The sequence below is a fragment of the Pristis pectinata genome, chromosome 2 (genome assembly GCF_009764475.1).
Source record: "Pristis pectinata isolate sPriPec2 chromosome 2, sPriPec2.1.pri, whole genome shotgun sequence".
Lineage (NCBI taxonomy): Eukaryota > Metazoa > Chordata > Chondrichthyes > Rhinopristiformes > Pristidae > Pristis > Pristis pectinata.
In genome coordinates this window covers 407,501-419,603 of record NC_067406.1, presented here as the reverse complement: position 1 = coordinate 419,603, position 12,103 = coordinate 407,501, and the positions used below count along the sequence as shown (strand labels likewise).

General features: G+C 47.1%; 1 protein-coding gene across 1 annotated transcript in view; it reads right to left on the bottom strand.

The window, feature by feature from the left end:
* The window catches only part of LOC127586603 (rhotekin-like), a 138,012-nt gene that overhangs the window by 62,243 nt on the left and 63,666 nt on the right, over positions 1-12,103 (bottom strand). Inside the window, exon 7 of the mRNA XM_052044702.1 lies at positions 2,109-2,203. Coding sequence (XP_051900662.1) covers positions 2,109-2,203 — 95 coding nt within the window. The remainder of the gene's footprint in view (positions 1-2,108; positions 2,204-12,103) is intronic.

The following is a 12,103-nucleotide window of genomic DNA, read 5'->3' as shown; positions in this document are numbered from 1 at the left end:
TCTGCTTCTTGTCTGCTTTGGATCCAATCCTCCTGCCAATCTAATTTAAACCCTCCCTAGTAGCACTAGCAAATCTGCCCACTAGGATATTGCTCCCTGTCCAGCTCAGGTGCAATCTGTCCCCCTTGTACAGGTCAACTCTGCCCCAGAAGAGATTCCAATCGTTCACAAATTTGAATCCCTGCCTCCTGCACCAACTCTTCAGCCACACATTCATCAAGAGTCAGGAAGTTACGTTGCAGCTTTATAAAACTCTGGTTAGGCCATATCTGGAGTATTGCATTCAGTTCTGGTCACTCCATTATAGGAAGGATGTGGAGGCTTTGGAGAGGGTGCAAAAGAGTTTTACCAGGATGCTGCCTGGATTAGAGGGCATGTGCTATCCAGAGAGGTGATCTGATGGAAGTTTATGAGATTATGAGAGGAATGGATAGAGTAGACAGCTGGTATTGTTTTCCCAGGGTCGAAATGTCTAATACTTGAGGGCATGTGTATAAGGAGAGAGGGGGTAAGTTCAAAGGAGATGTGTGGGGCAAGATTTTTTTTTTAAACACAGGAAGTGGTGGGTGCCTGAAATGCTCTGCCAGGGATGGTGGTGGAGGCAGGTATGATAGAGGTATTTAAAGGGTTCTTAGTTAGGCACATGAATGTGCAGAGAATGGAGGGATATGGAGGCAGAAGGGATTAGGCATCATTAGCTTAATTAGTTCAGCCCAACATGGTTCAAAGTTGGATCCAAAACTGGCTTGGCAATAGGAGACAGAGGGAGATGGTAGAGGGATGTTTTTGCAACTGGATGTCTGTGGTGTTCCACAGGGACTGGTGCTGGGATCCTTGCTGTTTGTAATATACATGAATGAATTGGATAAGAATGTAGGAGGCATGATCAGCAAGTTCGCAGATGTCATTAAGATCGGTAGAGCTATTGACAGTGTGGAGGGTGGTCTTAGACTACAGGTTGATATATTGATGTGTTGGTGAAATGGGCTGAGAAATGGCAGATGAAATTAATCTAGATAACTGTGAGGTGATGCAGTTTGAGGGTAGGATATACATCATGAATGTTTGGATCCAAGGGAGTATTGAGGAACCTTGGTTAACAGGTTCAAAGATCCTTGTAGATAATGTGTCAGAGTCATACAGCATAGAAACAGGCCCATCGGCCCATTGCATCTATGCTGACCATCACACCAATCTATACTAATCCCACTTACCTGCATTAATTCCATATCCCTCTGTGCCCGGCTCATTCAAGTACCTGTCCAGATGCCTCAAGTGTTGTTACTGTTCCTGCCTCCACCACCTCCTCTGGCAGCTCATCCCAGAAACCAACTACACTGTGTGAAACATTTACCCCTCAGATCCCCTTTAAACTTCCTCCCTCTCACCTCAAACCTCTGGCCTCTAATTTTAGACACCCCTACCATGGGAAACAGACTCTATTTACCCTATCTATCCCTCTCATAATTTTATAAACCTCTGTCAGGTCTCCCTGCAGCCTCTGCCACTCCAGAGGAAACAACCCAAGTTTGTCCAACCTCTCCTTATAGCAAATACCCTTTAATCCAGGGAGCATCCTGGTGAACCTCATCTGCACCCTCCACAAAGCCTTCACATCCTTCCTGTAATGTGGCAACCAGAAATGTACACAATACTCCAAACGTGACCTAACCAAAGTCAGAGTCATCGAGTCATAGAGTCACACAGCATGGAAACAGGCCCTTCAGCCCAATTGATCCATACCGACCAAGATTCCCATTTAAACTCATCCCATTTGCTCTTGTTTGGCCCATATCCCTCTAAACCTTTCTTAACCGTGGACCTGTCCAAGTCTCTTTTAAGTGTTGTTAATGTACCTGCCTCGCCACTTCCTCTGGCAGCTCATTCCATAAATGGACCACCCTCTGGGAAAAGTTGCCCCCCAGGTTCCTAATAAATCTTTCCCCTCTCACCTTAAACCTGTGCCCTCTAGTATTTGATTCTTCTCAGATGATCCTCCCTCTTGTCCACTCTCTCAAAGAAAGGGGGAAAAACAAGCTGTGAGGATGGTACAAAGCGAGCATAAGATGCAGAAGGAATATTAGAAGGGGAGACAGAGTGAAACTTACCATTTCCGACAACTCTGAGACTGTGCGTACGGAAGCCGCTGTGGACAGCTGCAAGGGGGAGGCTGATGTGAGCCAAAAGGTGATATTTTGGCCCCCTGCAATTTAACATAAAAGGTAAGAAACAAGGTGCAAGATGTTTACATTTAAAGTAGCTTTTCCACTCCACATGCATTGAGCATAAACACTAAAAACATATTCACAATGTACAAGTAACAGAGTCCCAAGAGAGACCTGCAGATGCTGGAACCTGGAACAAAAAACAAACTAAGATAAAGAAAAGATGTTTATTTATTAGTCACATGTACATCAAAACACACAATGAAATACGTCTTTTTGCACTACTGAGAGCGTGCTGGGGGCAGCCTGCAAGTGTCGCCACTCTTCCGGCGCCAACAACTGCTGAGGAACTCAGCGGGTCAGGCAGCATCTGTGGAGGCAGAAGGATGGTCAACGTTTCAGGAAGAGACCCTGCCTCCATAGATGCTCTTTGACCCTCTGAGTTTCCCCAGCAGTTTGATTACTCTGAAAGTACAGACACCATCACACATGTGCATCTCTGATAGAACGATGTACTTATCACACTCCCATCCTTTCTCCAATTTTCCATTTCCAGTTGTAATTAACTCCCCCTGAATGTTACTGCTGGAACTGTTTCCAGTATGGCCTCAGGCAGATCAGTCTCTCCATCTCATCTCTCTGGTTTATCTGCCAACGATCATCACCCTGTAGAATCATCAAAGATAAGGGCACAGGTTGCTTCAATTCAGCATTGTGGCTGTGCCCATCCAAAGGGAGCTACTTAACCCAAACCACCTGCCAACACTGGGTCTGTAGCCCTGCAGGTCACAGCTCAAGTGCAGCCAACTACCATATAAATGTGGTGATCGCATCTACCTCTCCTACCTTTAACCAATAAAAGGACGGTGAGGTTAAGTGGAGCAGACACTGTGAGAGTGGGCCAGTGTAAGAGTGGAGACAAGGCACAGGTCAGGAGCAGGTAAGTTTTTTTTTATTAATTTCTTATTCATCCTTAACATTTGACTCAGCGTAGGCAGGATGGCAGTTAGGGCAGTGGAATGGTCCTCCTATAAGATGTGGGAAGTCATGGACTACATTTGTGGGAAGTGCACCCAGCTGCAGCTCCTGACAGACCCAGTCAAGGAACTGGAGGTGCAGTTGGATGTACTCAGGATCATCCGGGAGTCAGAGAACATGAGAACTTTACTGAGGTGGTCACACCCAGGGTACAGGCTTCAGATAGATGGGGGACCACCAGGAGAAGTAAGGGCAGTAGGCAGTCGGCAGTCAGTGCAGGGTTCCCCTGTGGCCATACCCCTACTAACATGTAGACCTCTTTGGGGGATGATCTTTCAGGGTCTAGCAGCAGTTGTCAGGTCTCTGGCACTGTGACCGGCTCAGAGGCTCAGAGGGAAAAGGTGCAGTCAGACAGGACGATAGAGATAGGAGAGTCGATAGTGAGGGGGACAGACAGGAGATTCTGTGGCCGCAGAAGAGGTGCCAGGGTTGAGGATGTCTCTGAGTGGGTGCAGAACATTCTTGAGAGGGAGGGCAAACAGCCAGAAGTTGTTGTACATGTTGGTACAAACAACAGAGGTAGAACAAGAGCTGAGGTCCTGCAGAATGAGTAGAGGGAGTTGGGTAAGAAGTTAAGAAGCCGGACCTCGAGGGCAGTGATCTCCGGATTACTCCCAGTGCCACGTGCCAGTGAGGTCAGAAATAGAAAGATAGGCCAGATCAACGTGTGGCTGAGGAGCTGGTGCAGGGGGTAGGGATTCAGGTTCTTGGACCACTGGCATCTCTTCTGGGGTAGAGGTGACCTATACAAGAAGGATGGGTTGCACTTGAACCAGAGAGGGACCAATATCCTTGCAGGGAAGTTTGCTAACGCTACACAGGAGGGCTTAAACTAGGTTAGCAGGGGGGTATGAGACTCTGAGCAAGAGCAAGTCATGGGATAAAGCAGTAGCCAGCGAGAGCAAGTCTAGTGATCAGGATAGCCAGGGGCACAGTAAAGAGAGGGAATGGAATACCCAGTTAAACTGTATCTATTTCAGTGCACAAGAATCAACAGGTAAGGTGGATGAACTCAGGGTGTGGATTGGCTCTGGGAACTGGGATGTAATAGCCATAACAGATACATGGCTGAGAGAAGGGCAGGACTGGCAGCTCAATGTTCCAGGATACAGATGCTACAGACATGACAGAGGTACAGGTAAGTGAGGACGGGGTGTTGCCTTTCTGATAAGGGAGGACGCAACAGCAGTACTTAGAGAGGATATTCTTGGGGGATCATCCAGTGAGGCCAGATGGGTAGAACTTAGAAACAAGAAGGGAAGGGTCACTCTAGTGGGGCTGTGTTATAGACCCCCCCCAGTAGTCAACAGGAACTTGAGGAGCAGGTGTGTTGAGAAATTGTTCATGGTTGTGAGAATAATAGGGTTGTATTAGTGGGAGATTTTATAGCTAGGGAGGCCAGTGAGAGAGTAGGTCCCCATAGAGATCAGCAGGGCCACCTATGACTAGCCGCAGGTGATAGGTGGGATGTTTAACAAATATTTCTCCTTGGTGTTTAGAAAGGAGAAAATCGTGGTTGCTCAAAAGATAAGGGAAACAAATAATGTTTTGGAGAACATTCACATTACCAGAGAGGAGGTATTTGCAGCCTTACGGTGCATTAAGGTGGATAAATCCCCAGGGCTTTGACTGTATCCTCGGACTTTGTGGGAGGCAATGGAAGAAATTGCAGAAGCCCTTAGAACATAGAACAGTACAGCACGGTACGGGCCCTTTGGCCCACGATGTTGTGCCGACCTATATAAATGCCTACTCCCTGATCAATCTAACCCTTTCCTCGCACCAGCCCATAACGTTCCAGACACCCACCACTCTCCGTATAAAAAACCTACCTCTGACATCCCTAGACTTTCCTGCTCTGATCTTAAATGGATGTCCTCTGGTATTGGCCATTGCCGCCCTGGGAAAAAGGTGCTGGTGTCTACTCTATCTATGCCCTTCATTATCTAATACACCTCTATCAATTCCTCCACACTGCTAAGAATCCTGCCATTAACCTTGCTTTTCACCTTCAAGTTCGTTCTTCCAAAGTGCGTCACTTCACATTTTTCTGTATTGAACTCCATCTGCCACTTCTCCGTCCAACTCTGCATCCTGTCTATATCCCGTTGTAACCTACAACAGCCTTCTACACTATCCACAGCACCTCCAACCTTTGGGTCATCTGCAGACTTACTAACCCATCCCTCTACTTCCTCATCCAAGTAATTTATAAAAATCACAGAGAATAGCGGTCCCAGAACAGATCCCTACAGAACACCACTGGTCACCGACCTCCAAGCAGAATATTCTCCATCCACTACCACACTCTGCCTTCTATGGGCGAACCAAATCCAAATCCACGCAATCAAGTCGGCACGGATCCCATGCCTCATGATTTTCTGGATGAGCCTATCATGGGGAACCTTGGCAAACCCTTTACTAAAGTCCACATACACCACATTCACCACTCTACCTTCGTCAATTTGTTTTGACACCTCCTTGAAAAACTCAATTAGGCTCGTGAGGCACCACCTGCCCCTCACAAAGCCATGCTGACTATCCCTAATAAGACCATGCTTCTCCAAATGCTCGTAAATCCTGTCCCTAAGATAAGATTTCTTTATTAGTCACATGTACGTCGAAACACACAATGAAATGCACCTTTTGCATAGAGTGTTCTGGGGACAGCCCGCAAGTGTCACCACGCTTCCAGCGCCAACATAGCATGCCCACAACTTCCTAACCTGTATGTCTTTGGAATGTGGGGGGAAACCGGAGCACCCGGAGGAAACCCACACAGATGCAGGGTTCCTCTCAATAGTTAGGCCACTACTGACATAAGACTCACTGGTCTATAATTCCCAGGATTATCCCTATTACCTTTCTTGAACAACGGAACAACATTTGCCATCCTCCAATCCTCTGGAACCACTCTTGTGGCCAGGGAGGAAACAAAGATCATCGTCAATGCCCCAGCAATCTCTTCCCTCACTTCCTGCAGTAACCTGGGGTATATCCCAACCAGCTCCAGAAACTTATCTATCCTAATGTTTTTCAGAGGCTCCAACACTACCTCTTTCTTAACCTCAACATGCTCCAGCACAGCAGGCACGGTAGTGTAGCGGTTAGCGTAATGCTTTACAGCGCCAGCGATCCGGGTTCAATTCCGGCCACTGTCTGTAAGAAGTTTGTACATTCTCCTTGTGTCTGTGTGGGTTTCCTCCAGGTGCTCCAGTTTCCTCCTGCATTCCAAAGACGTACAGGTTAGGAAGTTGTGGGCATGTTATGTTGGCGCCAGAAGCGTGGCGACACTGGCAGGCTGTATCCTACCCAGAACACTGCGCAAAAGATGTATTTCACTGTGTGTTTCAATGTACATGTGACTAATAAATATATCATATCATATCATACTGACCTCACATTCTTCAAAGTCCCTCTTCCATGTGAACACTGAAGCAAAGTATTCATTAAGGACCTCCCCTACCTCCTCCACCTCACGCACGTTTCCCCTTTTATCCCTAAGCAGTCCTACCCTCACTCTAGTCATCCTCCTGTCCTTCACGTACGTGTAGAACACCTTGCGGATTTCCTCCATTCTACTCGCCAAGGCCTTCTCAAGTCCCCTTCTAGATCTCCTAAGTCCCTTCTTAAGCTCCTTACTGGCTACCTTATAATTCTCATGAGCCCTGCCTGATTTTTGCTTCCTAAAGTATTGCACGCAAAATTGTGCGCAATTCTTGTCACCTCACTATAGGAAGCTTTAGAGAAGGCTTTAGAGGCTTTAGATTGCAATTGTCGAGGTTTTAGAGAAGGTGCAGAGGAGGTTTACCAGGATGCTGCCTGGATTAGAGGGCATGTGCTATCAGGAGAGGTTGGGCAAACTTGGGCTCTTTTCTCTGGAGTGTCGGAGGCTGAGGGGTGACCTGTTGGAAGTGTATAAAATTATGAGGGCATAGATGGGGTGGACAAGCAATATCTTTTTCCCATCATTGAGCGATCCAATACCAGGGGGCATGCATTTAAGGTGAGAGGGGTAGGTTCAGAACAGACGTGAGGGGTACGTTTTTTACTGAGAGAGTGGTGGATGCCAGGAATGCGTTGCCTGATAGGGTGGTGGAGGCAAATTCACTGGGTGCTTTTAAGAGGGGCTTGGATGGGCACATGAATGAGAGGAAAATGGAGAGATATGGGCATTCTGTAGGTAGCAGGGATTAGCTTTGTTGGCACAATATTGTGGGCCAAAGGGCCTGTTCGGTTCTGTACTGTTCTATGCTTCCTTCTTGTTCTTAACTAAATACTCCAATTGAGCGATCGCTTCCTTCCTGTTTCTGACTTCCATCCACACTGACTCAGTAGACGATCCCTCCACGAAATCTTCCCTTTCTGCAGCGTAATAATATCCCTGATCAGCAATGCCACTCCCCACCCCTCTTTTACCTCCCTTCCTATCCCTTTTGAAACATCTAAACTCTGGAACATCAAGCAGCCAATCCTGCGCTTGCAACAGCCAAGTGTCTGTCATGGCCACCACTTCATAATTCCATGTGCTGATCCATTCTCCGTTCATCACCCTTATTCTTAATTCCTCTTGCATTAAATACATTTCAACCCATCCAACTGACTGTATTTATGCCATATTCACTGCCTGTCCTTCCTCACAGTCTCTCTGCACCTACCTTTCCACCAACTGCTCCATCATCTGACCTAACACGCTGGTTCCCATCCCTCTGCCAACCTCCCCAACAGTCCTAGCAAACCTGCCGCAAGGACATTGGTCCCTCTCGAGTTCAGGTTCAACCCGTCCCTTTTGTACAGGTCAAACCTCCCCAGAAGAGATTCCAGTGATCCACAAATCTGAACCCCTGTCCCCTGCACCAACTCTTCAGCCATGCATTCGTCTGCCATATCTTCCTATTCTTACCCTCCCTGGTGTGTGGCACAGGCAGCAATCCAGAGATTACCCCTGAGGTCCTGCTTTTTAGCTTCCTTCCTAACTCCCTATATTTGCTCTTCAAGACCTCATCCCTTGTGGAAATATTTGCTTTATCATTAGCCACTGGTGAAATTCCAGAAGACTGGAAGGTGGCTAATGTTGTTCCGTTGTTTAAGAAGGGCAGCAAGGACAAGCCAGGGAACTACAGGCCGGTCAGTCTGACATCAGTGGTGGGGAAGTTACTGGAGGGAATTCTGAGGGACAGGATCTACCAGCATTTGGATGGACAGAGTCAGATTTGGAGTCAGCATGGCTTTGTGCCTGGGAAGTCATGTTTGACATATCTTCTGGAGTTCTTTGAAGAGGTAACCAAAAGGATGGATGAGGGTAGGGCAGTGGATGTTGTCCATTTGGACTTTAGCCAGGCCTTCGACAAGATCCCATATGGTAGGCTGGGCTGGAAGATTAGGTCACAGGGAATCCAGGGAGAGCTACTTAGGTGGATTCAAAATTGGCTCAGAGGTAGGAAGCAGAGGGTGGTGGCCGAAGGTTGTTTCTCAGAATGGACACCGGTGACTAGTGGTGTGCCGCAGGGGTCGGTTTTGCGACCCTTGTTGATCAGAATCAGGTTTATTATCACTGACATATGTCATGAAGTTTGTTGTTCGGTGGCAACAGTTCAGTGCAAGACATGTAGTGATTTTTAAGTCTTTAAGTTACTAAAATAAATAAAAGTGCAAAATAGGAATAATGAGGATTCCATGGACGATTCCAAAGTCTGATGGTTGAGCGGAAGAAGCTGTTTCCGAAATGTTGAGTGTGGGTCTTCAGGCTCCTGTACCTCCTCCCCGATGGTAGTAACAAGAAGATGGCATGTCTCAGATGGTGAGGGTCCTTAATGATGGACGCCGCCTTCTTGAGAACACCGCCTCTTGAAGATGTCCTCGATGGTGGGGAGGGTTGTGTCTGTGATGGAGCTGGCTGAGTCTACAACACTCTGCAGCCTCTTTCGATCCAGCACATTGCAGCCTCCATACCAGGTGGTGATGCAACCAGTCAGAATGGTCTCCACCGTACATCTGTAGAAATTTGCAAGAGTCTGATGACATACCAAATCTCCTCAAACTCCAAATTAAGTAGAGCCACTGGCGTGCCTTCTTTGTGATTGCATCAATGTGTTGGGCCTAGGATAGATCCTCTGAGATGTTGACACCCAGGAACTTGAAGCTGCTCACCCTTTCCACTGCTGACCCCTCCATGAAGACTGCTGTATCAGCAAGTTTCCAGATGACACGAAATTAGGAGGTGCTGTTGCTAGCGAAGAAGGTTATTGTACGGTACAGGGGGATCTTGGTCAGTCAGGGGATTGGGCCAAGGAGTGGCAAATGGATTTCAATACAGAAGTGTGAGGTGATGCATTTTGTAAAGTTAAACCAGAGTAGAACCTGTACTGTGAATGGTAGGACACAAGAGAATGTAATGGAACAGAGGGACCTAGGAATACAAGTGCATAGTTCATTGAAGGCGGTATCACAGATAGACAGGGTGGTGAAAAAGGCGTTTAGCACGCTGGCCTTCATCAGTCAGGGCACCGAGTATAGGAGTCGGGACATTATGTTGCGTTTGTATAAGTTGTTGGTGAGGCTGTACTTGGAGTACTGTGTACAGTTTTAATCACACTGATATAGGAAAGACGTGGTTAAACTGGAAAGAGTGCAGAAAAGATTTATGAGGATGGGCTGGTCATTGACTTCAGGAAGTGGGGGGCTGTGCACATTCTCCTGTCTACATCAGTGTAGAGGTCGAGAGGGTTGAGAGCTTCAAGTTCCTAGGAATGAACATCACCAATAGCCTGTCCTGGTCCAACCACATGGACACCACGGCCAAGAAAGCTAACCAGTGCCTTTCCTCAGGAGGCTAAAGAAATTTGGCATGTCCCTATTGACCTTTACCGATCTTTATTGATGCACCATAGAAAGCATCGATCTGGATGCATCACGGCTTGATATGGCAATTGCTCTGCCTGGACTGCAAGAAACTGCTGAGAGTTGTGGACATAGCTCAGCACATCACGGAAACCAGCCTCCCCTCCATTGACTCTGTCCATACTTCTCACTGCCTCTGTGAAGCAGCCTGCATAACCAAAGACCCCACCCACCCCGGACGTTCTTACTTATCCTCTCTTTCATCAGACAGAAAATACAAAAGCCTGAAAGCATGTACCATCAAGCTCAAGGACAGCTCCTATCCCACTGTAGTAGGACTACTGTATGGTTCCCTGGTATAAAATGGACTCTTGACCTCACAATCTACCTCGTTATGACCTTGCATCTTATTGTCTACCTGCACTGCACTTTCTCTGTAACACTTTACTCTGCATTTGGTATTGTTGTACCTTGTACTACCTCAATGAATTGATCTGAAGGAACAGTATGCAAGACAAGCTTTTCACTGTGCCTCAGTAAATGTGACAATAATAAAACAATACCAATACCAATAGAGGGCCTGAGTTACAGGGAGAGGTTGGCCAGGCTAGGCCTTTATTCCTTGGACGTAGGAGAATGAGGGGCGACATTACAGAAGTGTTTAAAGTTATGAGAGGCAGAGATAAGCTAGACAGCAACAGTCTTTTCCCCAGGGTAGTGGAGTCCAAAACTGGGGGGCACAGGTTTAGGGTGAGAGGGGAAAGATTTAAAAGGAACCTGAGGGGCAACTTTTTCACACAAGAGGGTGATGAGTATATGGAACGAGCTGCCAGAGGAAGTGGGTGAGGCAGGTACAATAGTATCATTTAAGAAGCACTTGGATAGGTACATGGAGGGCAGGGCTTAGAGGGATACGGGACGAATGCTAGAATTTGGAACTAGCTTGGTGGACAATGTGGTCAGCATGGACTCATTGGGCCGAATGGCCTGTTTCTGTGCTGCATTGCTTAGTGACTTCATGACTGTACCCTTTCTGGAGAGAGTTCCAGACCCCTCACCAGAGAAAAGGCTTCTTTCCTGATCTCCCTTCCACCAATTAATTTGGATTTATGCCCCCACTTCTATAAACAGGAAATACATCCTTCCTATTTATTCTATCTAAACTGCTCAGTTTTATACTCTTCAGTTAAATCTCCTTGGCCTCCAAGTCATAGGCCCATACGGCACAGGAACAGGGCCTATGGACCACCATGCCAATCAGTTCCCATCTGAACTCATCCCATTTACCAGCACTTGGTCTGTAACCTTCCATACCTTGATGATTCAAGTGCTTGTCTAGATAAGTGTTGTCAGAGTCTCTGCCTCCACCACTCTCAGGCAGTGAGTTCCAGATTCCAACCACTCAAATCTCCTGTAAACCTCTTCCTGCTTACCCAAAACCGATACCCTCTAGTTTTAGATACCTCTACTATGGGGAAATGTTTCTTCCAACCTACCATATCTATGTGCCTCATATTTTTATGTACCTCAGTCAAGTGCTCCCTCAGCCTCCTCTGCACCAAGGATAACAAAACAACCCTCTCCACCCTCTCTCTGGCAACATCCTGGTTAACCTTCTCTGCAACTCACTGGTCTGTAATTCCCAGGGTTATCCCTACTCCCTTTCTTGAACAAAGGAATAACATTTGCCACCCTCTTCCCTCGCTTCCTGTAGTATCCTGAAATATATCCTGTCCAGCCCCGGGGACCTACCTATACCAATGTTCATCAGAAGTTCCAGCACATCCTCTTTCTTCACATCAACCTGTTCTAGCTAATCAGCCTGTTGTACGCCATCCTCACAAACGTCAAGGTCTCTCACAGGTGAATACTGAAGCAAAGTATTTATTCCCTACTTCCTCCGACTCCGGCCACGTTTCCACCTCTATCGCTAATCAGTCCTACCCTCACTCTAGTTATCCTCCTGTTCTTCACATACATGTAGAACACCTTGGGGTTTTCCTTTATCCTGCTCACCAAGGCCTTCTCATGTGCCCTTCTACCTCTCCTAAGTCTATTTC